The sequence below is a fragment of the Marmota marmota genome, unplaced genomic scaffold (genome assembly GCF_001458135.2).
Source record: "Marmota marmota marmota unplaced genomic scaffold, marMar, whole genome shotgun sequence".
NCBI classification, from domain to species: domain Eukaryota; kingdom Metazoa; phylum Chordata; class Mammalia; order Rodentia; family Sciuridae; genus Marmota; species Marmota marmota.
In genome coordinates, this window is record NW_025999999.1 from 18,011,369 (window position 1) to 18,037,597 (window position 26,229).

Consider the following 26,229-nt stretch of genomic DNA (forward strand, 5'->3'; position numbering starts at 1 on the left):
TCACCCTGTTAATCGTCAAACCCACACACAATCAGACGCTAGTCAGACACCCTTGGAAAGGGAAAGGGTGATCATAGACAGCAGCCTACTCCTGCTCAGGTGCCTGAAATAGACAGGAGCCATGGAGGAAACGACAATTCAAGCCCGATTCCATATGCACTAGGGTGCCACACAGGTTTGTGCTGCTCCTTAGCCTGTGGGAATCCAGTCCCTCAGGTACAGGAAAATACACCAAAATGAGGTAGAATTAATTTGCAGAGGACTGTACTTGACTTTCTGGTAGAGTGTAATGTCTTCTGTGCATATTTTTTAAACAGTATGAATCAGCTAGAAAGTTAATGCTCCCCACAACCCTAGGAGGTACCTTTCACTACCACCTCCATTTGAGATCACATCAGTTGCTTATGGAATCGAATTGCATTGGGCTGGATGCAGCAACCATTTAAACTAATTTGTGGCAATAATCTTTTATTGAATCAACTTGTTTCTAGGAATAACCTCCTGAGGGCTTCTTTTTACCAACTTTGACACAACAGGGAGACAACCGGTAGAAAAGTACACACAGCCTTGGGGTCAGGACACTCAGACCATCTACACACCCATCAGGTCTGCTCTGAGGCTCAGCACCCGTCTTTGGGAATCAGAGAGTGACATCCACATGGTAAAATAAGCATCAGGGAGGGAGCCTGGCATCTGGAGCCAGATGGCTAGGGTGTGGGCCCATGTGACCTTGGGCAAACTACTTGACCTCCATGACCTTTTGTTTCTTCATCTGTGAACAGGCACAGTTAGTACCAACCTATAGGGGTGTGAGAGGATTAAACGAGTTGATAGTGTAAACTGGTGCTACAGTGCTGGCACACCATGAGGTAAATGTTAGGAGAATTTTTTGAGGAGGCCTCCACAGGGTGGTCTTCTTAAAACAGACCAACACAGACATGGCGGCCACCGAGCAGCCAAAGAGGGAGCTTTTTCCAGCAAGCTCACAGGGAGAGTATCTTGTGCAAATTCTCCTCCCAGCCTCCGCCCCAGCTTCTGCTTCCCACCCTGCCCTGCTTCTGTCCCCTCTCGTGGTTTTTGCCTCACATCCTGTGACTATGGGAAACTGGCCACATAACGTGGAATAATTCTGGTTCAGAAGAGCAGACTCACTTCCAAAGAGAATATTTTAAAGGGAAAAGAGGATCTCGGCCCTTTTCTTATCCCTTTGATGTATTTCATGGACTCTGTGAACATTATCACAAAAAGAGTTTTACACTAAAAAAAATATGGTCAGTTTTTCTGCTTCTGTGTAGGAAGCCCTTTGCCAAGTTTAAAAAGTCATTTGATTTTTTAAAAAACTATTTTTTTTAGTTGTAGATGGACACCTTTATTTTATTTATTTATTTATTTTTATATGGTGCTTGGGTTGAACCCAGAGCCTCACACGTGCCAGGCAAAGCGCTCCATCACTGAGCTACAGCCCCAGACCAAAAGTCATTTTTTTTTTTTTTTTTAAAGTCGGAACTGAAGTCACACCAGAGTAGGTTTGGAAGCATAGGGTAATTCTTGGAGAACCACAAATAACAACCAAATGCTTTCTAATATGCGCCAAGGAATTTCAGAAACTTGCTGCAAATTCCCGTTGCTGTAGTATGTGTGTGCCTGCCTGGCTCGCTGGGGCATTTTGCATGTGTGGATCCATATATAAGAGCTCTCTTCTTCACAGACACCCACACACCCTATAAATGGCTTTGAGTACTTACCTAAATAGATAAGTACTTCTTAAAAATAAAAACGTTCTGACCCAAAGCAGTTGCATAGGAATGCACCCATTGGAAGGAAAGGGGGAAATAGGATTGGGCCCAGCCATTGGCACAGAAGCAAGAATGGTTAAATATTGTATTGAAAATACAATGAATTTGAGATTGATTACATTTTTTTTACTTAACTTTAATTTTTATGTGTATAAAACGTGTGTCACATAAAAATGGAAATTATAGGGGCTGGGGATATAGCTCAGTTGTTGGAGTGCTTGCCTAGCATGCACAAGGCCCTGGGTTCAATCCCCAGCACAACAACAACAACAAAAATGGAAATTATAAATGTAACCCAAAATTTTAATAAAAATTAGAATAATCATTCTGATGTTGCTGTGAGTAGAGAACATGCTTCCAAATCGTACAGCCTGAGAGGACTGAAAGTCTTTAAAAATAATCTGCTTCTGTTTCCTAAACCAAATAATTTGGAGTATTAGATGACACAAAATAGTTAAAATTTAGGGGCCCAAAGAACTGCATCTGACCCTACCGCATCTTTGTACGGCTGTGTGACCTCAAGTACATCCATGGGCCTTGATTTTCTCACTTATCTAAACAGTGGACCAAAGGACACTTTGAGGACACGTCCATGCCTATTATTGCAGGCTGTATGCCACGACCCTCTGCTATGGCTGTCGTCAGATCCAAGGACTCATAGAAACCTCCTTTTCTTAACTAGACTGATGAATTCCTCCAAAGTTTTTAGTAATGATTTTTCATGGTAAACCCTCCTAAATAATGGGGTGACTATTTCCACCCAGGTCACCTTCCCAACAACCTGGGGCTAACTGCTTCCTTTGTGCTTAGGACAGGGTAAAAAGCAAAGGACTTGAAACCTCACTAGGGGCCGGGGTATTGCCTTGCTGTGTAGTGATTGTCCTGCCCAGGCTGCTGTCACTCATCCACAGGTCACATAAATCACATGCTCAGAATCCAGTAGTGTCCCGAATAAGGAATACATAGATTTCCTTCCATGGTCAAGATCTAATCTCATGCAAATGCTTTGATAAGAACATTCTTATTTTTAAAAGTATATGGCTTCCACTTTAATAGGAAGATTTGGAATCATTGTTGTGAATTGCACAAAATTCCTCTGAGTGGCAATGACTTATCTCATTCTTATATATTAAGATTCACAGAGTTGAAGGAGGATTATTCCAGGTTTCTCAAAGACTCCTAATGCCCCGGGAAAGAGATGATGTAGAGCTTCCTAACTTGGTACCCAGAGTTCAGAATACATTGACTTACAAAAGTTATTAACTGATCTACCCAGTGTTATTTCGGATGGATATAATAGAAGAAAAGTACAATGTGCCACCATATTGGGGAAGGGAGAGGAAAACTGGTTCTCCTTGGATCCTTACAGGTAAGACAAGCCCTTGTCATAAATAATGATGACTCTCCTGATGTATGTCAAATACCTTCTTCCCACACTTCCTTCAAAGCCCTGAGTGCTGCCTTTTGAAAGAGGCCTTGTCTGATTGGCCATTAGAAATGCTGTCCCTTGACTCTGCTTTAATTTTCTACTTTCATTTTCGTCACATATTAGATATTTTGTGTATGCATTTGTCTATGTGCTCTCAGGAGCAAGCAGGCCTCCTGAGCTGGGAGGGGTGGTTTTGCTCCTCTGTATCTCCGTTCAGAGAACACATGTTGTAGGTACTGAGCAAGTTCTCAGATGAACAAATGTCAGAGTCTTCGAGGTGAATAAAGGTTATTGAAGAGTAAGCAGAGGGCTGGGGATGTGGCTCAAGCGGTAGCGCGCTCGCCTGGCATGCGTACGGCCCAGGTTCGATCCTCAGCACCACATACAAACAAAGATGTTGTGTATGCCGAGAACTAAAAAAAAATAAATAAATATTAAAAAATTCTCTCTCTCTCTCTCTCTCTCTCTCTCTCCCCCTCTCTTTAAAAAAAAAAAGAGTAAGCAGAAATGGCTGCATCGGTACCTTAGGCGAGTGGAGATAGCTATTCCAGCACATCGCCACCAAATGTTCTCCCATCTCAACCTCCATGATGGGCATTTCCAGTGCAAGGTTTTATGATTATTTCTCTTTCATGGACTGTCAAAAACGACAGTTTGATGTCCAACTCTATTTATGTCTTTGTGAAGGACTGGAGCTGCTTCCCCCGGCCTGGATTTAAGTGGAGGCTTCACCAAACATCACGTTTATCAATGGAAAATGTCCCAGAAAGCACTGGTCGTGGCTCTAGCTAACAGGGGTTCTCAAGAAGAGAGGAACCTTCCCAAGCCACCCTCACCCTTGAGCTACAGAGGTGTTCCTGCCATCAGATCACCAGAGCACTTACTGCCGGAGCAGGTGGCTTCACTGGGGCTGGAAGACATCGGCTGTGCACACAGTTGACAAAGGCAGTCTCTCCCATTGAACGTGACTCGATCTCCAGGTGGAAACGGGCGCCTAGAGACAGAAAGACACAGTCCTCAAGGTTACTTCAGAAACTTCATTCCCCTTCCTTGTGTCTTCAACTTGCCCTCTGGTGCAAATTTATTTACTGGAGGAGCACCAGCTAAAAATGTCTGAAATGCAATCATGCCCAAGCTAGCCAGCTGGATATGGTCCAAACAAATAAATGTACCTCATTATGAGTAGAAAAGAAAAGGCACTGGTTTTTATGGGCAACTAGATAGTAAAACGGAATGATTTACCTCCACTCCTTAGTGGAGGGATGTCCCAACAAGTCACCCAGCAGGCACACAGGACAGTAAATTTCCAAATGGAAAATCTTCACCAAGAAACCTTTTAAATACCGTGAATTCCAGCTAAGTGCAGGGCCCCTACCCAGCAGAACTGGTTATAGGCCAAGCATGAACTCTTTCAGTTCCATGGGACCACACCCAGAGTGCTGTGATAACTATGCTGAGTTAGATTTTGTCCTTCCTGGACATCGGAGTATTGCACTGGGGACCCAGTTCTTTATAAGCCAAGAGAAATAGGACAGGCTGAAAATATCTGTTTAAGAATTAATAGTAGCTTCTTTTCAGAATGACACTTTCCTTTTACATTAGACATTCATCAATAATAGCACATTGCCACAAAATACCACCTTCTTCAGTTACCATTTCTCATCCCAGTTCACCAAGAGACAGCCTTTAAAAACAAGTCATTAGTTAACAAATGACACACAGTTTCCATTTCTGTTAACTTGCAATTGGCCAATTGGCCAACAATCTTCATCAACATGAGTTTTTAAATGTGTGACCCTGTCAATTAGGAAATGTGAAACTCACAGCGAGACATCATGAATCAGAGTCAGAAGCAATTGTTTAGAGCAAGTCTGAGCTTCTTGACATTAGTTTTTACTTTCTCGGCTGCTATCTCCCTTTTTAGTCACCTGTCTGTGACCTAACAGCTGGTGATTGACTATATGCACAGGTAAACTTGGTCTTAACTCCACAAATGTGTCTGGTGCCAGTAATCAAGAAGGGCAATATGTATGTGTGTGTGTGTGTGTGTGTGTGTATTTTTTTAAATATGTACCTGAGATTGAACCCAGGGGCACTTAACCACTGAGCAACATCCCCAGCACTTTTCTATATTTTATAGAGAGAGACAGGGTCTCACCGAGTTGCTTAGGGCCTTTGCCAAGATGCTGAGGCTGGCTTTGAACTTGCAATCCTCCTGCCTCAGCCTCCTGAGCTGGTGAGATTATAGGTGTGCCGCTATGCCTGGCATGGGCTTTATATTTGTATACCCTCAAATATTATTCAAAGTCCTAAGAAGAGATGGGGCCCTCTCTGCTGTGATGCTATCATTTTTCATCATCTGAATAAGCCCCAGAAAGGGTAAGAGACTTGCCTGGGTTGACCAGTGATGGAGACTAGACAGGTGCAGATGGCATCTACCAACTTAGCACTTAACTCTGTCTTTAATGCTCTGGTGGGTGCCAGAGGGTCTATGGCTTCACACTGACAAGTTAAACCTGAACAGGCCTCAAGTCCATTCTGTAAGGAGGCTTAAGGGCCCATCAACACAGCAACTCAACAAGCACAGGTTCTTCTGCCTCTGAGGAGGGCCAGGACTGGGGAGAGACAATCGAGGCACCTGTAGCTCAACATGTCGAGAAATGCCCACTCTCCAGGGTTGACCAGCACTCGCAAGATGCCCAGAACAAGCCCCCTTTACATCCTGCACTCCAGGATCCTTGCTTACCTCACCCAAGTCCAGGCCCCCTTCTCATCCACACTTTATTTTTTTAGACATGAATCCTCTATGGCACAACCCAGAGACCAGTGTTCAATGTGTGGCCAGGCTTCTGAACTTGAAGTTTTGTAACTTGTAGCACTCTTTCCAATACTTTCCTCTCTCCCTACATCCTCTGATCATATGGGCTCACTTCCTTCTGTTATTTGAGTGAATGTTTGTAGTAGGAGGAGAACTGGATTTCGAGGAAGAAAACCTGAGTTCAAATTTTAGCCTTCAACTGTTAACCTACAAAAGTCTCTTAAACTCTGAGACTCAGTCACTCAAAAGTAGGGTCATTAATTCCAAATTGACTTCACAGAATTTCTAACAGGGTTCAGTTAAATTCTATATGAACACAACTTGTGAACCACAAAGGAGGCCTCAATTCAGGTAGAATTATCATCATCTAGAAGCAGCAGTGGCCACAGCCCTAGAATACAGGCTGAGCAACCTTAATCCACAAATCCGAAATGTTCCAAAATCTGAAACGTTTTTGAGTGCCAATAAAATGCCATGGTGGAAAATTCCACAGCTATCCTCCTGTGGCCACAGTCAAAATGCAGGTGCACTAAAAGTGTTGTATAAAATTACCTTGAGGCTATGTTGTGTAGGTGCATACGAAAAATGAATTCCATGTTTCGACTTAGGTCCCCAAGATATCACCTATATAAATGTTCCAGAATCAAAAAAAAAAAAAAAAAAAAAAAAATCTGATGTCCAAAACACTTCTACTCCCAAGAATTTTGGATAAGAGATACTCAACCTGTAGCAACAGCAACATCTCTGCTGCCTCACATGTCCAGGGACAGGGCTCTGATTGGTAAATGTCTGGCCATCAGTACACCAACTTTAAGACCATGATCTCTCATGATCAAGAACAGAAGGGCCCTCAGAGTTTACCCGGACCAAGGGGGCTGGGTAACTTCACATTGGGAACCCTCCAGAAACTACTATTTGTTATGTGTGTCTTAGCAGAAAAGCAGGATAGAAATTGATGTTTTTAAAGAGATCCCAGCCCTATCCAATCCAGAAGTTACAGTGACTGGCCAGACTTTGGGGATCTCTCTCAGCTAGTGCACAGCCCTTTCTTTTATAGCAGAGGCCACTTCCTTGAAAAGCTATTCATAAAAATCTCAACTCAACCCAGGAAGAGGGGCTCGGACCTGGGTCTTCTCCATGGTCAGCCCAGGACCCTTGACCAGGCTGTGGGCCACAGCCTGAAAAGGGAGGAGACAGGATGGAGTTTCACTCTTGATTAAATCAGAAAATTATTAGATTATGAATCTAGAATTTCTTAATTATGATTTTTAAAATATGTAATTAAGAAATGGGCTAACTGCTATGAACTTACTTAAATAATTTTGTTAAGAGTATTTCACCTGTCATGTATCATCTTGTTGATTATGCAATATTAAATCTACCTTTCCAGAGTTGACATCTCTCTGACTTGGAAACATGAAACACTGAATACCAAAACAAAACTCCACCTCTGAATGGCAGTTTCAGATAGGCCAAGTGAGAGGGAGCTGGGTGCCAGAGGACATGGGAATACTGAACTGGAACTGACCCACACAGTAGCTGCCCCTTGTCAGCAAGTCTCCTGGTCAGGAGAGTCAGACCCATCTTAGTTTTATGATCTGTTTCCCTCACAACACAACAGCAAAATTTCCCACTCACATTTCACAGTTTCCTTCTTCTCTTAGACTGATCATTTTAATCAAACTGGTTTGTGCAGTTAAGTTTTAACTTTGGAAGGTAGATACCTAGACAGCAGGGGTTGGCAAACTCCTTTCCCTAAAAGAAGATTCTAAATGTCCTTATAGGCTTTGTGGACCACATGGTCTCTGTCACAGGCCTACAACTCTCCTTAGCAGCTGCAGATGATATGCAAAAATGGGCGTGGCTGTGTGCCAATAAAACTTTATTTACAAAAACAGACATTGGGCCTCATTTGGCCTGTGGGCCATAGTTTGCCAATATCAGCCATAAAGAGACTATTTTAAACCCAGACATGCATACATATGTGCAAAAGAACATATACTTCCAAATAAGCTTTTTCCTTCTAAGCAGTTGTCCATTTCCTCCAATATTTTCATTATTCTAAATGTTTGGAGCTGCCTGAAGTCTTGGTTTCAAGCCACTTAAAGTCATGTCGTGTTACTTTGTAGAGGACTTCATGTATAAAGTTTCCCAACCAAATTACAGTTTTGACTAAGATTGAAAATACAACAGGAAGAGAATATTAAAAAAGAGACATTTAAAAACTAAGTGCTACTCAAGACCAAAAGAGCCATCCCAAGCTTGAATGGCTAAAACCAGTGTCTCTCTGTTGGAGGAAGCTGTAGACTTGGGCAGATGATCACTTACTTGCAGATTGTACAAGCAAAGCAGTTGGGATGGTAGGTCTTGCCCAAGGCAGTCACCACCTCGCCCTCCACGAACTCCCCACAGCCATGGCAGCGTGTCCCGTACATCCGCTGGTAGTCCAGGGTGCAGAGGTACTCCCCGTTCTTTATGAAGAAGCCCCCTTGGGCCAGGTCACAGCCACACACTGCAGAAAGACAAGTTCACATCTGGTCATCATCTGGCAAGTGCTGGCATCAGTGGCCTTCAACTGAATGCTGGTTGCTCACTGTGGTTTCAATGGTTTGGGGCTAGGGGAGGGGACGGATACAAAGAGCTATTTATTGCCGGGCTCTGCTTTCTCTCTTCCTCCCTCCCCTTGGGAGATACGCAATATCTCACACAAGTAAAATCCACTGGCTGGGCCTCAACCGCTTTCGTGGCATGTCTAAGATTTAGAGGTGATCAAACAGCCTTTGATGGAAAGATATGCTGGGTTCAGGTTGTCTCAAATATGAAGAAAGGTGTCCCTGGCAGTGCTATTAGGAAAGGTGCCCACTGCTTGCCCTCACAACTACGTGGTTTGAGCCAAGATTGTTACTGAGTTGAGTAATAAGTTCCCATTATACCAAAAGCAGTGACTGAAATTTCCAATAGCTACTTTTTCACACTCTGGAAATACTTTCCCATAGCTATGAAAAATTGAGACATTGAATTTTCTCTTTATGCAGTAAATAGGATAAGCCGATTATTCACGTATTAGAAAGAGAGAGACAAAAATGGACGGGCAAAAGAAGAAAGAAAAGGGGACATGTCTAGGATAAACCTGTCATTCGTGACCTTAGTACATACAAAAGAGAACGCTTCTTTGTGTCTGGATTTTGGTATCTCTTTCAAAACTGCACAGCTGTGAAATTTGGAGCTGATGCAAACAAGCAGGTCTTGGGATGCCAGGGACTTGGGCCGGTCTGCATGTTCAGACCAGATCCAAGCAGGTCACAACAACCTGTCCCCAATAAAGCCTAAAGCAAAACCTTGATAGTAAGGATTTTCCACTGGCAGACTGAGAAGTAACAGCTAAAGCTGGGAACCTCTGGCCTTCACCTCTCCATCCCCAGGCTCAGGTGACTCCTGTATAATTAAAGCTCTTAGGCAAACAACCCAGGATTCTTGATGATTCCTGGAAGGGGCACTCAGGTAGAGAGGGGACAAGGTGAGTTCAGTCACTAAAATGCTTTCCAAAGGAGCTTCAAGAACACCTCCAGGGTTCCCCCTGATTAGTTCCCAAAACTTATTAATGCACCTGATGAATTAATGAAGAGCCCAGATTCTGATGGAAGTAGCTCCTCCCCCACCCTTGGTTAGCACTCTGAAAGATATTCAAGGTGACACAGAAGCCACAAATGAGCTTTACACTGTGAACTCATCTGTCTTTGTTTAGCCCAACACTCCACCCCTATGACTTTCTTTGCAATTTATAATTAAGTAACCCAAGATTATGGCTGGAGTCCACCACGCCTGAAACCAACCACACTATAAATACTACTGTGATCATATTCTCTGGAAAACAGCTAGTCCACCACCTGCTGCCTCCTCTAACCTGCCAGCATCGCCTCCTGCCCCACAGATCTCACACCTGCTCCTTCCTTACCAAGTGGGCTGCAGGAGCCCAAGGATGGACTAGCCTCATTCTGACCACAAATTCCTCCAAAAACAAGAAACAATGAGTGGCATAAAGCGGTGTCACAGAAAACTGTGCACATGCCAGGCAAGTGCCCTATCACTGAGCCACGTCCCCAGCCTGGGAACACAATTGAATCCTATCTCCAACTTGGCAAGGCCCTACCAGTTTCCCTCCTCAGGGACATTAGCAGTTCTGATGACTCGGTTACTCTTCCAAAATTGGTTACTTCTCAAATCTTTAAATCACTAGTCCCTCTCTTTACTCTCTCCTCCAAACATATAGTCTGGGTACAAAAATTCATGGATTGTTTATAAAAAGATCTGGTGACAACAGGATCATCTTCATGCCAACATACATTGTTGAGACAGTTTCAAAGCTAATGTTGAAGGCAGTGGAATTTCTCTGGGCCTTCCTTAGGGTCTCTCTCCATGCTGTCTTTTCTGGTTCACATGATTTTGTGAAACTCTTCTTTATTAAGTCCTAGCTTTTCTGAACTTTTATTTTAAAAAATGACTTCTTAACTCTCAAGAGATGCAAACTTCACCCCATTGTGATTTGATTTGGCTTCTCCCTTGATTTCAAAGCAGTGGCCCAGGTTGGCTTACCAAACTATGTCAGCTTTTTCCTGGTGTTTAGGACAGCAAGGAAACCATCGTTTCAAGAGAGACTCGCAGGGGTCTGAGTCCTTATGGGCACATGTGACAGGCAATGAGAGGGAAAGCTCATGTGGCCAATACATGAACGATACTTAACATTTTTACTTTCCCAAGATTGGAACAGTGGTGGCACGATCTCAGGTTCTTTCCTCCTCTTTATCTCTGAACATTCCAGCTCAGTCTCAGCAGCCACGCCCCTATATACAGGTAACCCCCAGGGACACTATCTCCTTTCCTAAAATTTAAGGCCTCTTGGGGACAGACCTCACCACTTTAGCTGAGACTCTGTGCAAAGGATTCTCAAATCTGTCTGATCTCTGTCTGAAACGTCTCCTGCAGGCTTCAGACCCAAGGTGCAGCTGCACCCACAGCACAGCCCATCTCAAGCTCAGCATTTTCCAAAAGGTCCTAGCCTCTCAGCTCTCCTGAAACCCCACCTTAAAATCTGCTTTACTACTTCTGTTTCCTTGCAATAAATCAGCAGCTGCAGCCTTTCTCCCATTCTTATAACAATATTTTCAACTGGCCACTAAATCTAATCTAGTCCCTCAATAACATGTTTCTCAGACCCATTCCTCTTCTGCCTTCTACCTGTCACTGTGCAGACCCTGCCCTTCAGCCTTGTTCTTCTGCATAGAATTTTGTTATAAATGGTATTTGCACTGGCAGAAAAGAAAAAAAAAAGATTGGAACCAACCTGAATTTACATCAGTGCAACAATAGTTGAATAAATTATGGCATGTTTAGTCTATGGAGCTGGCATTAAATAAAAAAAAACCAAAAAACTAAATCAGAACAATACATAAAACCAGAGCATGGTGCTATATCATGCCAAGGAAAGCAAGTTCACAAAAACAGAGGGTTATTAAGTTGGTTCTCTCAGGATGATGAAGAATTATAACTTTTTCTTCATATGCCTAAATGTTAGCTCATCTACAAATATTTTGACTGATGATATACATATATAAAATTTAAAAATGATTAGGATGATTATGAAACATAAAATATGAATATTCATATGAAACATAAAATGAGCCATCATCATCATTTTTAAGTAGACAGCTCGGTGGCCCTGAGCACATTCATACTGTCACAATACCATCCTCCACCACAGAATCCTCATTTTTCTTGCAAAGCTGAAACTCTGTACCCCATAAACGATTACTCCTTTTTCCTTCCTCCCTCCAGCCCCTGGAAACCGCTGTTATATGCTCTATGAATCTGACTGCTCTAGGTACATCATATCAATGAAAGCTCACCTTTCATTGATATTAAGAAAAATTATCCAAAACCTAATAACACCTTTAACAAGGTACAGGGAGGAAGCATGTTTTTTCAATGTCGTTCTGGACATTCCTTAACAGCGCATGCAGGAACAGACATGTTTCAAAAGAAGTAGTACAAATGATCAATAATTATAAGAAAAAACGTTCAACATTTTTAGCCATCAGGAAAATGCAAATCAAAACTAAACTGAGAATCCATCTCACCCTGGTCAGAAATACAGCTATCAAGAATACAAATAACAACAATAAATGCTGGCAAGGATGTGGGTGGGAGGAATGCTTGTACTCTGCTGGTGGGAATATAAAATGGTGCAGCCACTATGGAAGTTAGTATTTAGGTTCCTAAATAAATTAAAATTAGAACTACCATGTGATCTAGCTATACCACTTTTCAGTATATATCTGAAAAAAATTAAAAAGTATACTATGGAGAAACCTACATGTTTATTGAGACACAATTCACAATAGACAAATTAGGAAATCAGCCCAACTTGACAAATGAATGGATAAAGAAAATATGGTACACAAACACAGTGGAGTATTATTCAGCCATAAAGAACAACAAAATCAAGTTATTTGCCTCAAAATGGATGGAACTGGAGATCATCATGTTAAGCTGAATAAGCCAAATTCAGAAAGACAAATATTTCATGTTTTCCCTTATATGTAGAATCTAGGGGGTAAAAAGACACCAGGAATGTATCAGGGAGATTATTAGTGAAGAGGAAGGGGACCAGGGAAACAGGTGGGCAGGAGTGGGTAATGGGGGATGGGAGTGACCAAATTATGTTGTATGCATATCAGAACACGACACACGAAACCTGCTGTTCTTTGTCATTAATGTGCACTAATAAAACTATTGAGAACTTCAAAAAACAGCTCACACAGGATTATTTCATTATCCAGCGAGTCTAGATCAGAGTTTGACACGCTTTTTACCATTGATTCAAGGCCCAGACTTTGGAAGCTAATTTTAACTCTGCCCAGGGAGCTGCAGACGACTTCAGCCAGGTGTTACCATCCTGCTGAAGCAGTGATCAGTTCTCCAACTACCCAGCATCTCACTGCAACATCCTTTCCTGAAGGCCTGTATAACCCAACCCTTTGGTTTTCCTTCAAAGCAGCATTACATTCTGCTGGCTTCCTCATTAACGAGTTAAATAAATCCCTGACACGTGCTCATTCTGTGTTTGTATAAGAGTTATAAACTTTCTGAAAATTGCACTCTGACAAAACTGACAAAAGCATTATTCTTCTCAACCCAAAATACCTGAAGTTGAACATTTATTTATTTATTTATTTATTTTTATAAAAAGCTTTGGTCTGTTTTATATGAACAGCTTAGCGAATACTTTTAATTGATGGCATGAAGCAAAAATTTTTTCCCATCTACAAGACCACAAAAATCACAATTAGTAAGATCAAAGCAAACCTCAGTAGGATATATTTAGATTTCTTACTTTAGGGGTTCCACCTGTGTTTGCTGTAGATGAAAGTAACATATGCCCAGGGAAAAGCAGAGATTCCTTTCATTAAAACATAGGGCAGCCAGTGGAAGGAATGAATTGCTTTCTTCTCTATGATCAATTATTGAAACTCTCTCCACTCAAGGCCCCACTCAGTCTTGTCTTGCTTTGCCATCTCTACAGTCTGGTACAAACAGCCCTGCGCTGTGTTGATATTCTACTCTGGAATTCATTCTCTGCAAACTATGAACTACAATCGACTACTAGTTAGGGGGTGATACGTACATCTGAGAAACTTTACATAAAAGTTGTGAAATTAGTAACAGGCATATTTAAAAAAAAAAACAGACTGTAAAAAAATAAAATTAGATAAATAAAAAAAGAACAAGGGCTGCCCAGGTTGTAAAAATACCCTGGAGCAGGAGGAGAACAAAGCTCAGAGGCGTGAGGTAAGGGTGAAAACAGCTTAGAGCGCTTTAGTGGCATGAACCGGGCAGCAGCAGCAAGGATTTCTTGAACCGTCTAAAAACAGCAGTTTCATCTTATGTTCCAACAAATCCATCTCAGTGACATTCCATCTGCCTGTCAACCAGTTCATATTGCCAGACATCTGGCAGAGCAGGTCATACTTAAAACTCAGCCCAAAGGTGGGTTTGGGGTAACATGGAAAATCATCCCTCCCTCTGTGGCAGAGGTCTGTACATCTGTGCTATGCGGCTGCCCTTGCTTGGGTCTTGGTGAAGTCAGAGTGAGGGGGCGGGAGGGACTGCAGGAAACATAACCAATGTCTTCAATTTAGTTTTAAGCAACCCAAGAACTTTTAACTGGGGAGCAGCAGACTTTGGTGGGTCCTTTCTTCTGCTTGTTAGGCAGAGCCAACTGCCTGGCATTCTGCCTGTGTTCAGCCCATCACAGGACAAAGGTGCCTTCTGAACTTGCCCTGTGAAGTGGGAGCCTAAGACCCGGTTACCCCCTTTCCTTTCTGAGAATAAGGGCCATGTGCTCTACGAGTGCCACTTTATCCCAGGCGAGGTAAAAACCTGTTCCCACTCTGCCTGTGACAGCGCAGACCTGCTTCTGCTTCGTGCTAGAGACTCAGGGTACAGAACTCCAACACTTCACCCCTGGATTAGCATTGTGAATACCAAAGATTTCTTGTCCTTTTCCTTCATCCTCTACCCCAATGAATTTAAAAATTTTTTTTTATTTCATCCAAGATGCATTCTATTGATCTCCTCAAACCCTTTTGTCCCAGAGGTTACAAAGGTAGACTGGCACAATGTCTTCCAAGCCAACAAAAATTCCATTACAGCGTCATGTCTGAGTTAATCCATTTTTGTACTAAAAGCAGAACAGGGTGTTTAAAACTACCACACAGTGTAGCTCAAAAGTACTATCCACTCTAGCCTGGAGCTCGAAATAGCTGAACAGAGACTCGTCAACAATAATGTGAGGGGGCAGATTCCCGCTAGAAATAACTCTTGCTAATGCATTATCCTGGAAGCAAACATGAAACCTCAAAAACACATATTTTAATAGCTTTTCACATTAGCTTCTAAATGCACATCAAAATCAATGATCATTTCTGGGAAAGAAGATAGTTACAAGCTCAACCAGATGGTAAAATGGGCCCCAAAGCAAGGCATTTGAGGGTTTGTAGTTAATTCAAAGTTTAAATTTATAATGATAAGAGCCTTGGTTGGAAAGGAACCATTTTGGAGCCTCTATTTATTACTAAAATCTCTGACAACAGAATAAGTTTGTTTTTAGCACCTGTTGTGGAATTTCATGTGCAAACAATGTTAATTACAAATAGCTCAAGAAATGAAGATATCACCCAGAATAATACCATTTATACAATGCACCTTTTATGTATTTATTTATATTGCTTCCTAAGGTTTGACTCATAACACAAAAACAAGTATTACAGGAGCTGCTATATCTTTGCATTTTATGAACTCCCATGAACCAAGGAGAAAGTCTCAGAGATACTTAGAAGTGTGTGTTAGAAAACAGACAGAAGACACAGACATATCAACATTTTTACCTGCACCACAGGACACAGTTTGCATGGGGTCTCTCAGACCTCCTAATGAGTAACTTTAAATGATGCTTTTACCCAGTAGTTCTTCTGCTTTGCTCTGCCACTGTTCCTCTGAACCTCCCCAAACACCAGCATTTTATTCCAAATTGGTCCTCCCAAGCATCCTGCTACACTTCCCCCAGCCCCTGCCCATGTCCACCCCACCCAGCCTCCCAGCCCCATTCAGGTTGGGACCCCTGATGCAGCTGGGGACCTCCTCCAGTCCCCACACACTCCCCATTCTTGGGACACAGAACAATTGACATTTGTCTGTTAATATGATCTCCTGTGGTCCTCTATATACTGCCAATGTGACCGCCTCCTCTCCTTGCCTGCAAGCTCACTGAAGGCAAACCACTTCTCATGCTATGTACCATAATACTTAGAGAGATGGGAATGATGGTCCATCCTCGTTTCTCATACTGCTTTAAACCAGGCCAGTGCTGGAGTCTGTGGCTGGAGCTAAGCTCCCCTGGCAGAGCGTAAAGGGCACCTGGGCATGACTCTGAGTCTATAAATCCTATCTTTGTTCCTGAAAACACCCAAATGCCAAGGTAGTCACTCCATTTACTTAAAATCTTTAGTCTTTTAGACTCTTCTGAACAATGTGGTGATGTCACTTTCCGGACCTGTATGTCTAGGTCAAATCATGGGTTATATTGCAATGGAAAGAACATCAAACCCATTGGGTTTAGCCACTTCCCAAAGTTCTGTTTCAGAAATTAAAGAGTTAGTATCTCCAGGATATATAAAGAACTCAAAAAACTTAACACCGCGGGCTGGGGATGTGGCTCAAGCGGTAGCGCGCTCGCCTGGCATGCGTGCGGCCCGGGTTCAATCCTCAGCACCACATACAAACAAAGATGTTGTGTCCACCGAGAACTAAAAAATAAATATTAAAAAAAAAATCTCTCTCTCTCTCTCTTTAAAAAAAAACAAAAAACAACAAAACTTAACACCAAACTATCCAATCAATAAATGGGCTAAGGAACTGAACAGACACTTCACAGAAGAAATACAATTTATCAAAAAATATATGAAAAAATGTTCAACATCTCTAGCAATTAGGGAAATGCAAATTAAAACTATTCTAAGATTTCATCTCACTTGAGTAAGAATGGCAATTATCAAGACTATAACCAACGATAAATGTTGGCGATGATGTGGTGAAAAAGGCACACTCATATATTGCTGGTAGGACTGAAATTAGTGCAACCACTCTGGAAAGCAGTACAGAGATTTTGCAGAAAAATTGGAAATGGAACCACCATTTTACCCAGCTATCCCACTTCTTGGGTTTATACCCAAAGGACTTAATAGAATCAGCATACTATAGTGATGTAGCCACATCAATATTTACAGCAACTCAATTCAAGGTAGCTAAAGTATAACAGGTAAATGGATAAAGAAAATGTGGTATATATATATACAATGGAATATTACTCAGCTTTAAAGAAGAATGAAATTATGGCATTTGCAAGTAAATGGATGGTGTTGGAGAATCATGCTAAGCAAAGTAAGCCAATCCCCAAAAATCAAACATTGAATGTTTTCTCTGATAAGCGGATGCTGATCCACAACAGCTGGGTGGGATGGGGGTAGGGAAGAATGGAGGAAATTTAGATTGGCAGAGGGGAGTAAGGAGAGGAATGTGGGGGTGGGAAGGACAGGGGAGTGAGATGGACATTATTACCCTATATAAATGTATGATTGCACAACCAGTGTGACTACATCATGTTCAGCCAGAGGAAGAAGTTGTGCTCCATTTGTGTACAGTGTGTCAAAATCTATTCTGCTGTCACGTACAACTTGCAATCTTGAACTTGCAATCTTCCTGCCTCAGCCTCCAGAGTCTCTGGGGCTATGGTGTGCACCACAACATCCAGCAGGTAATACAATTTTACTTAAAAAGTAAACACTGAAAACCCAAATTCACAGGAAAAAAAAATCTTACAATTTTCATCTGTTTTGCTCCATAAAAATCTTGTGTTTTGTAAGAGCTCATGTCCTACATGGGATGATGTTGACCTGGTAGACACTTACAAAATACAGAGTATGTCCTGAACACTACAAATAATCAGAGGAAAGGACTTCAAAAAACTCTCTCATTTTAATACCCTCTAAAACATAGTTAAGACTCACACTGATAAGCGTTAACAGACTATTAAAACACAATTCTATGTGAGGATCTCTGCCATTGCTACTCCAAGACAAAAGCTCATGTGGTCTAATTCAAATGTTTTCCCCACAGATATCCAGTGTTCAGAAGTCTCTTTAAAATGATGTGGCTATAAATAGCATAGAAAACTACTTCCATGTTTGAAAAGAAAGTTACTATAAGTAATGTTTAAAGAGCCAGCTCTTAAATGACAACAGGAACTCACGGTTCCATTAGTTTCTAATAGAAAAGTGTGCACTCCAATCAAGATTGGTATCCACTCTGTCCTACCTCCGTCCTTGTCACCCATTGCCTTGAACCCTGCCCACACAGAGCACGCTCCCCCCTCCCTAGTCCTGGGAAGCTCAGTTTTCTGGAACGTCCATGCTTTATGTTCACATCTTGTCCTCTCCTCGGCAACACCCTCAGCCCACGGAGCTCTAGGTGGTATCTGACTTGCTGTGCTGGCAACTCGTCCTCATCTTACTTGTAAACCCCTTGCTTTCTGCCAGATCCCCAGTCCTTCAGGGGCAGTATGGTGTCACATCTACCTGTCAACTCTCCATACCAGCTGAGTAAAGGGATAGGTGACAGATGCTCGGTAAACATTTCACAGGGCCAGGATCTGAAGGCTATCAAGAGTTAATATTCCCGGGTGGTTCTAATGCAAAAATTAAGTGACTCTTAGAAAGAAAGCAAATCTGCTCTTTGCAGTAATGAAGTTCATTTAATTGACTTTTGTTACAAAGAGGAATTGGGTGGTTACATTTGCATCCTTTATTTCAGCTCAAACTTCTCTCGGAGAGGTGCATGGGAGAGCCTTTCCTAACTGCTGCCCCTTCCCCACCACAAACTCACAAAGACCCTCCTGCTGCATACTCACGTTGCTCTTTTTATTGTCCCTTTATTCCACCCATCCCAGATAGTATGTCATATTTATATGGTCAGCTGAATTACTGACATCCCCAGAAGGCAGAGATAATATCTAATTTATACATATAACTTAAGTATATATAACTTATTTTGGAGTGCCTAAGCACTCAAACATTTTTCATTCAACAAACAAATGCTGTTTATGCTCAGAATGTACACAATGCCCCTAGATTAGCCAAGCTTTTCATCACCGATTATCATTGGATTTCAGGTTTCAGCCTTGAGCTTATAAATGCAGAGATAAATTGTTGAATGTATTCCGCTTGGCATGTCTGCAGCCATCCTAAATTGTACCTGCCATGACTGCCCCAGGGTAAACCTCATCAGTTTTTCCTGCATACTTTCCCAGCAAACTACAAATAGGCGAAACCATCATCGTGGTGTGTGAAGCTTCAAGACTGAACCCCGGCGCCAGCAGTGCCTGACTCAGATATTAGCTTAAGATAAAGCAGGTATATTCTGGCTTGGATGAAGTCACTTTTGTGCTAACTCACACATACACCCCTCTTGCTGTGCCAAACTGCAGGGATCCAACTGGTTTTGCTGTCACCTAGGACCAACCTTTTGTCTGGAAGTCCCCCAATAAGTTACCCTCTGTGTAATCCTAGTCTGTCTCTTTCTCTTTGGTCTTACAACCCCTCAGGCCCAGTCCTCATATGCCAGGAGCAGGTTTTTCCAGAACAACTGTAGAATAGGGAATTTGTGCTCTTGCTTCTTTTGCCCTATTCAGCATTCACGGGGCACACCTGGCACAATGTTGTTTCCTGTCTCCATACTACTAGTCAGTATGTTTAGAGCACGCATGTTTATGTTTTCCCCTTAGCTGAGTGTCTCATACCTAAATTATACATTTAATGAGGCTGTTATGAAGAGAAGCCCAATTTTAGGGAATTTCCAAGGCCCCAAGAGCCAGGATGGTACCTGTCAGGCAGCTGAAATGCCCTTTCTTTTGTTCTTTTCATGCATGCCTATTTTTTTTTTCTCTCCACCACCCCATCACCTGTTTAGATAGAAATTTTCTGCTCCATGCCCAACAAAATACTGATTCTCAAATTCGGTGTGTCAGATATTTAGTTAAGGAGCTGGTTGGAAATGCTATAGTTGCAACTAGAAATGTTAAGACTGGGGATAAAACCAGGAAACTGGATTATTAGCCAGCATCTGGTTTACTCTGGGGTAGGTGCTTCCTGGACCACATTTTAGAAATGCTGCTGTCAGGGCTTGGCCAGTTTAACTCCTTCCCTGGGAGCTTCCAACCCGCACCCATGGCATCTCCTGATACATCCCATCTACAGGGGTCCCCCACTTTTCACTGAAGGGTCTGCTACTTGCAATATGAATACAGAGAAATTAAGAGTTTTAAAGGCTGTCAGTGGTTCTCAGGTTCATTTTAAATACTCTTTTCTGGTTTTCATGATTGATTGCAGGACTCTGGGGGAAAGGCTAAGGAGAAGAACATTTGCCTTACAGAAGGACACTTAGAGACAGCCCCAGGGCTGGATGTAGCTCAGTGGTAGAGTACTTTCTAAGCCTGCACAAGGCCCTAGGTTCAATCCCCAGTACTGAAATCAATTATAGATAGATAACCCAGATGCTTCTCCCAAGTCCTGCCTGGGTTTAATGTAGACAAAAAGATTTTAAGATCATGATCTTATCAAGAAATCCTATTTTGCCATTTATTACTCAGTCTATACTACCTCTCTGTACACAAAAACTCTTCTTGGATTAAAAAGAAAAAAAGAATTCTCTAGAATCAATTCTTCCACAATACTTTCCAAATTACAACCAAAACTCCACTAATTCAGTCTAATCAGTGGCAGAACAATCTCAGTTGAAATGTTTGATGACATTTTCAAAAATGCAGTTGTTCTACTTTTCGGTAGATGTCATGGTTTTAATACAGCAAGACCACAGGAGACTGCCTCTTCCTGCAGATGCAAACCCAAGCACACCCTTCAGACCAGAGCTTTCCAACTTGCCCAGTTTCCCTCCTGTACCAGCTTCCCCACTGCCTACCACAGTTTCCCTCTGCTAATTCTATTTCCTATGCTTTTACTAGTCAGCCTATTTTTATTGAATATGATTATTTTCAAAGATAAATGTATATCTCTATCAAAAAAAAATCAGCATCACTTCCCTGTACATAAAGCATCTGTTGAAATAAATACTAACCGGCATAACTAAATTTGGGCCTTGATCCCATCTCTCTGGGCTTAAAAGCTATTCTCTCTTTGTTGTAAAGAACTTCGGGTTCATGAAATTAGGGCTGTAGAAGAGGAGAGAGACTGGAATGCGGCTTCTGGGAAGCACGGGAAACAATCCCCTGCTTCCACACTTATGAAGACTAACTGAAATAAAAAAAGCCAAGGGTCTAAACCAGAGTGAAAACTACGCAGCAACAAGAATGGCTTCAGAGTGGCCTTCAGCACACGCTCTCTCACCTGCTGCCTCTGCCAGGCACAGGTGGCTCGGATACCTTCACTGGAACTCTCTCTTTCCAGATAAACTCACCATCTAGTAACCATTCGAGAATATACATCCTAGGAGGCACTTGGTAAGTCTGGTTGACCAGCGATGCCATCAGAAACATATACTAATATTCAAGCTCCAAAGAAATATATTGTTTCTGCTCATCCAGCCATTCCTTGATTTACCAAGTACCCATCCGGTCAGGCTGTGTGCCAGACCCTGGGTATAGAGTACTGAACAAAAAAAGAAAAAGAAAAAGCTCTGCCTTCAAGGGGCTTACTTTCTAGTAAGGAGCGAAGAAAAATGAATAAGAAGATATATTAAATAATTATAGGTGTTAAGGGGAAAAAAGATATTGGGAATAGTTGAAATTTTGTATAAAATAGTCCAGAAAAGCCTCACTGAAAACAGAAAGTTTGGCTAAACAGGTTTTCTTGGTCCTCTAGGCTACTTCCTCATCCTTGGCATGCTAAGGTTCTGAATGCTCTAGAACCTTTTGGGCAGGAAGATGCAATGGATCTAGGGCATTACCCTGAAAAATGCTCAAGAGTAACAATATAATGAATAATATATTAAAATAAGGAAGAATAAAATGAACAATATGGATGTAACTCACATATAAAGAGATACTTTGAAGAAACAGACATTTTCCAATGTTAGAAGCCATTCTACCCAGAGAAGAAACCTGCACGAATACCAACATGGCCACATCCCAATGGACACAAGTAGCTCAAATTTGCTTTTATGTTTCATCTTCTCTCAGAGCCGGGAATACAAATGTAATGCAGATAAGGGGATGCATTAAGAATAACCACGTCACCGGAGCCATGTCACAGGATGCACAGCCTGAACACACCTCCTTTAAGTCGGTGGAGTGGTTGCTGCTGATGGGCAAGGATGGAAAGCAAAGCTATAGGCACAAAAGACAGAACAGTTCCACTCAGAGCCCTGGAATCACACTCTGCTCCCACTGGGTTATCATAAAGACCAGCAGGAGCTTTGGGGATCTCCTTGGCATTTAATTACAGGATCCATCCATCCATCAATTACACGACTTTCTTCATCTCATTATCAGATGGGTACATTTTCCAAGGGGACGAGTGGGAATTAGGTTCTACTTCCTTCAGACACTGACATGCTTTAACATTCAGATCCTGCCTTTTGTGCCATCCCTGGGAAATTTCCCACGTGACCGTATTGCTACTGCCACCATCCAGATGCTAGTCTTCCATATCCTTCCTCCCAGCATAGACCAGTTCCTCTCAAGTGTTAGCCCTCTGCACTCTGGATGTACCATGTGGACTCAACTTCCACGTGTCCCCTTACTATCCTCCTTATCTCTCTCCCCCGCAATGCCCCACCAAAGGGCTCCTGTGTTTCTTGCTGGTTCCACTCCATCCACCCAAGCAGTCCACGGGAGACCTGGAACCTTCACTCTTCCCATTCAGGAGTCACCAAATCCTGTCAACTGTAATCTGAAGTGCCTCCTGAGTCTTTCCCTTCATCTCTGTCATACCTGCTGCTACCTTACAATTATTCCCACCTGGATTACCAGAACATCTTCCCCAGGGTTCTCCTGCCTCAGTCTGCATCCTATATGCCTATCTCATCACTTAGTATAATCAATGTTGCTTATTGATCTCTCTCCAAATGGTCCCCGAGTCCTCTGAATATGATATGGTGTGCTATCTCTTTCTATTCTGTACCTTTAACATAATATCCTGCATGAAGTCTATGTTCAATTAACATTTAGTAAATGAATGACCACAGATCCCAAAGTGTCAGACTTCTCAGGAAAAGGGATGGGTTAACTAGCAAAATTACTGCTCACCAACTTTGCTCCTGTTCCAGTCAATTCTGTGACTTCACGGAGACTAAAAATTGATTTAAGCATGTGCAGTAATCTCTACCTTCTTCACAGAAACCCTTTCTGATTTTCTTGCTTGTTTGGCTCTCATATAAGACGCCCAGTGTCCTCCTTTCAAGACCCGTTTTTAACAAAAATCACTTATCCTTGCTTCCAATTGCTACAAAGTTTGCATTTGAGGACTTCCTTTTTAACTACAGAAAACCACCTCTTTAGAACTGCTTTAGAAATGAGGCTTTATTAACATGGTACTATGCAAAGGACAGTTGGGTAGGAGGGAGGAAACAGAATTCCAGGGAGAATTGAGTCAGCACTTGAACGTGCCTCTTGGTCTGCTAGCTGTTGCCCAGAAGCCCAAGCTTGTTTTGGTGCATGCTCCCCATCCAAAATCCTCTGTCCCAGGATATTAGTTCACTTAACTCTCTGAATATCACGACTCTACTTAAGACGTAACAGAAAGAAAATGAAACTGTTGTTTTAGGACTCCACTGCACTAAGATCATGTGGGCTAGGGGGACACCTAGAGTCCTGATCTGATTGGGATGTAGGAGGAAGGGCTCTGGACAGAGAGAAAGCCCTACCCAGACAGCCGCAGATGATGTTCTGAACCAGTGTGGACAAGGGCCCTGACCTCAACTTTCTGCTCAATTTTTCTGTGAAAATTTCTGTCTAAAATTGCTCTAAAAATGAAAGTCTTTTAATTTAAAGAAAATTAAAACAAAACGAAGGGAGGAGGTGAGGGGGGCAGGCCCTGGCCAATGAGATTCTTGTACTGGAGACAGTGGGAATATCAGAGCACTTGTTGCGTCTTCTGCTCTTCCAAGCTGTATCCTCCCTCCGGAGCCTCAGACACTCAGTAACGAGTGAAGTTCAGTCTAAAGCTGCTGGTGTTAGTGGGACTTTGGAAAATAGGAAGAGGAATGATGTCCAGCAATGAGAAAGGCTTAAATACTCACAGGGGAAGATCAAAAATTTGGTACTAGCAAGAATTTGGAGTGAGAGGAGATGACAAGAATGCAAATCTCAAGGCCCTGTCCAACATGGTGGCCATTAACCACGTGCCTATTGAGCACTGAAAATGGGACTTGTCCAAACCGAGAGGGTTAAACTAGTATGAAAAAAATCGAATATCTCAATAATTTTATAATAATTACATGTTGAAATGATAATATTTTGGATACAGAGGTTAAATAATATATATTATAAAAATTAATGGTACCCTGTCCCTTCTTGCCTTTTTTTAATGTAGTTATTAGAATACTTGCAATTAGACACATGGCTTTGCATCATATTCCTCTAGAATCCCGGAGAAAATCATGGAGTCCCTACAGTCTAAGGTCTAAGGAGCTTAAATGACCTTTTTTTTTTTTTTGGACATCAAGGAAGAAAGCAAATTAATAAAAACATTAAAAAGAAAAGAGGGTGACCCTCAAAAGTTAGGACTCTAGACAGTGACATTGACAGATTAAATGTGAGAAAAATATGTAAGAATAAATGACTCATTTATCTTTGACAACATTTTGTTAAATTGAAAAATAATCCCTACAAATAGCAAGTACTCTTAAAATAGGATTTAATCTAAGTAAAAATTTAACTTTTCAGGAATACATTTATAACATGAAACAAAGTATATGGTATGACTTTGCAACATAAATAAGTTCCTTAAATTTAAACTAGAAGAGAAAAATGCAAAAAAACCCACAACAAAACAACCTCACAGGGGTTGGTGGATGCGTATTCTAACACCTTAATATGCTGAACAGGGACTGCTCAGATCCATGGCTCATTCACAGTAGAAACAGCAAACACACACAGGGCTGCATTCATTTATAGGATGTATTTATTTCATACCAAATTTACCCCTTGAGCTATGTTTTAGGAAATTTATGAGCAAAATGTGTGTGTGTGTGTGTGTGTGTGTGTGTGTGTGTGTGTGTAGGGCCAACTCTGTTAGCTGAACTGGATGTAACCAGAAGACAGCCTTTTCTCTGACCAGCTATTCAAGTGGCTTCAGTACCTCTTGGTTCTATACTACACACCTAGATGGTATACTGAATTTGGAATCTGCACACTCTGACCTGGGGTAATTTAAATGACATACAGTCTCATCTCTATTTTATAATAAAGACACGAGCCACAGAGATGAATAACTTACTTGAGACCACGGAGCTGCTTACTGGCAATGGCAGGACTCATGCCACATGACGGTACCCTTGGCATCCTGGGTGTGACCCTGATGTTTCCTGATGTCCACCCTGGGTTGTCTGAAAACTTGAGTTTATTAAGTTTACTCAGAGAGGTTTCAGAGAGGATTAACTAATCTCTATATAATGTGTGTGAAAGCATTTTTTTTAAATCTTTTCTTTTTTTTGGAACTGGGGGTTGAACCCAGGGCTTTGCAAATGCAAGGCAGATACTTTGGCCACAGAGCTACATCCCAGCCCTAAAAGCTTTTTTGTAAAAAATGAATCTGTGTATATTTAAGGTGTACAGCATGTTATAAGATACACACACAGTAAGATGATTACTACGTGGAACAAATTCCCTCAGATCACATAGTTACCCTGCCCCTCCGTGGCAAGAACAGCTATCACCTGGTCTTTAGGGAAATATGTACAAGATACAATCATTAACTATCATTTTGAACTAAGCACTGGGGGGGGGGGGGGCTCAGCTCCTACCCTGACCTCTTCTCACCCCAGCCTCACATGCTAGTGCTCTTTCCTGAAAAGTGACAGTTAGTGAAAGAAACAGTGGTAGCCTTCAGAAAAGCGCCCTCCCGCTTTTTTCAGATATTTGAGGGTCACTGGCTTCAGCCGCCACGGCCATGGCTTAAGATGGCATTACCAAGTCTCTGTAACCAAAGACACTCAAAATGAAGCCCATTCCCAGGAAGGAGGTGGTGACCACATGCAGGGTACAGAGAAAAGCCACAAACAATCTCAGAGTCTGCCCCTCCCTTCTATCTCTCCCTACATCCTGCATCTGCATCCTGAACTACCCAGACACACCCTCAGCTCAAGTAACCTGCTTCTCAAATCAACACACCAACCACTCTCTTCCTCCTCTTCTTCCCAATCAAGCCCTGGCTCTGCAATGACAGGCCAGGAATACTTTGCACCACGATGCCAACTTTGTGAACCCCAGGAGAGGGGCTGGTTAGTTAATGGAAATCAACCTAAAATATTGGGAGCTTTTTTGGGTGACAGATAATTTTCTGCTTGGAGGGCTCCCAAATGTTCCTGATTAATTCTTGCTTCTTCTTCTCCCCCCCCCCCCC

At 42.1% G+C, this 26,229-nt stretch overlaps 1 protein-coding gene across 13 annotated transcripts in view; it reads right to left on the reverse strand.

The window, feature by feature from the left end:
* The window catches only part of Ablim1 (actin binding LIM protein 1), a 272,608-nt gene that overhangs the window by 111,176 nt on the left and 135,203 nt on the right, over window positions 1-26,229 (reverse strand). For all 13 annotated transcript variants that reach the window (XM_048807388.1, XM_048807383.1, XM_048807393.1 and 10 more), the window contains exons 3-4: window positions 8,372-8,555; window positions 4,110-4,219 (exon numbers count right to left, since the gene is read on the reverse strand). In XM_048807388.1, the coding sequence (XP_048663345.1) occupies window positions 4,110-4,219; window positions 8,372-8,555 (294 nt within the window). The remainder of the gene's footprint in view (window positions 1-4,109; window positions 4,220-8,371; window positions 8,556-26,229) is intronic.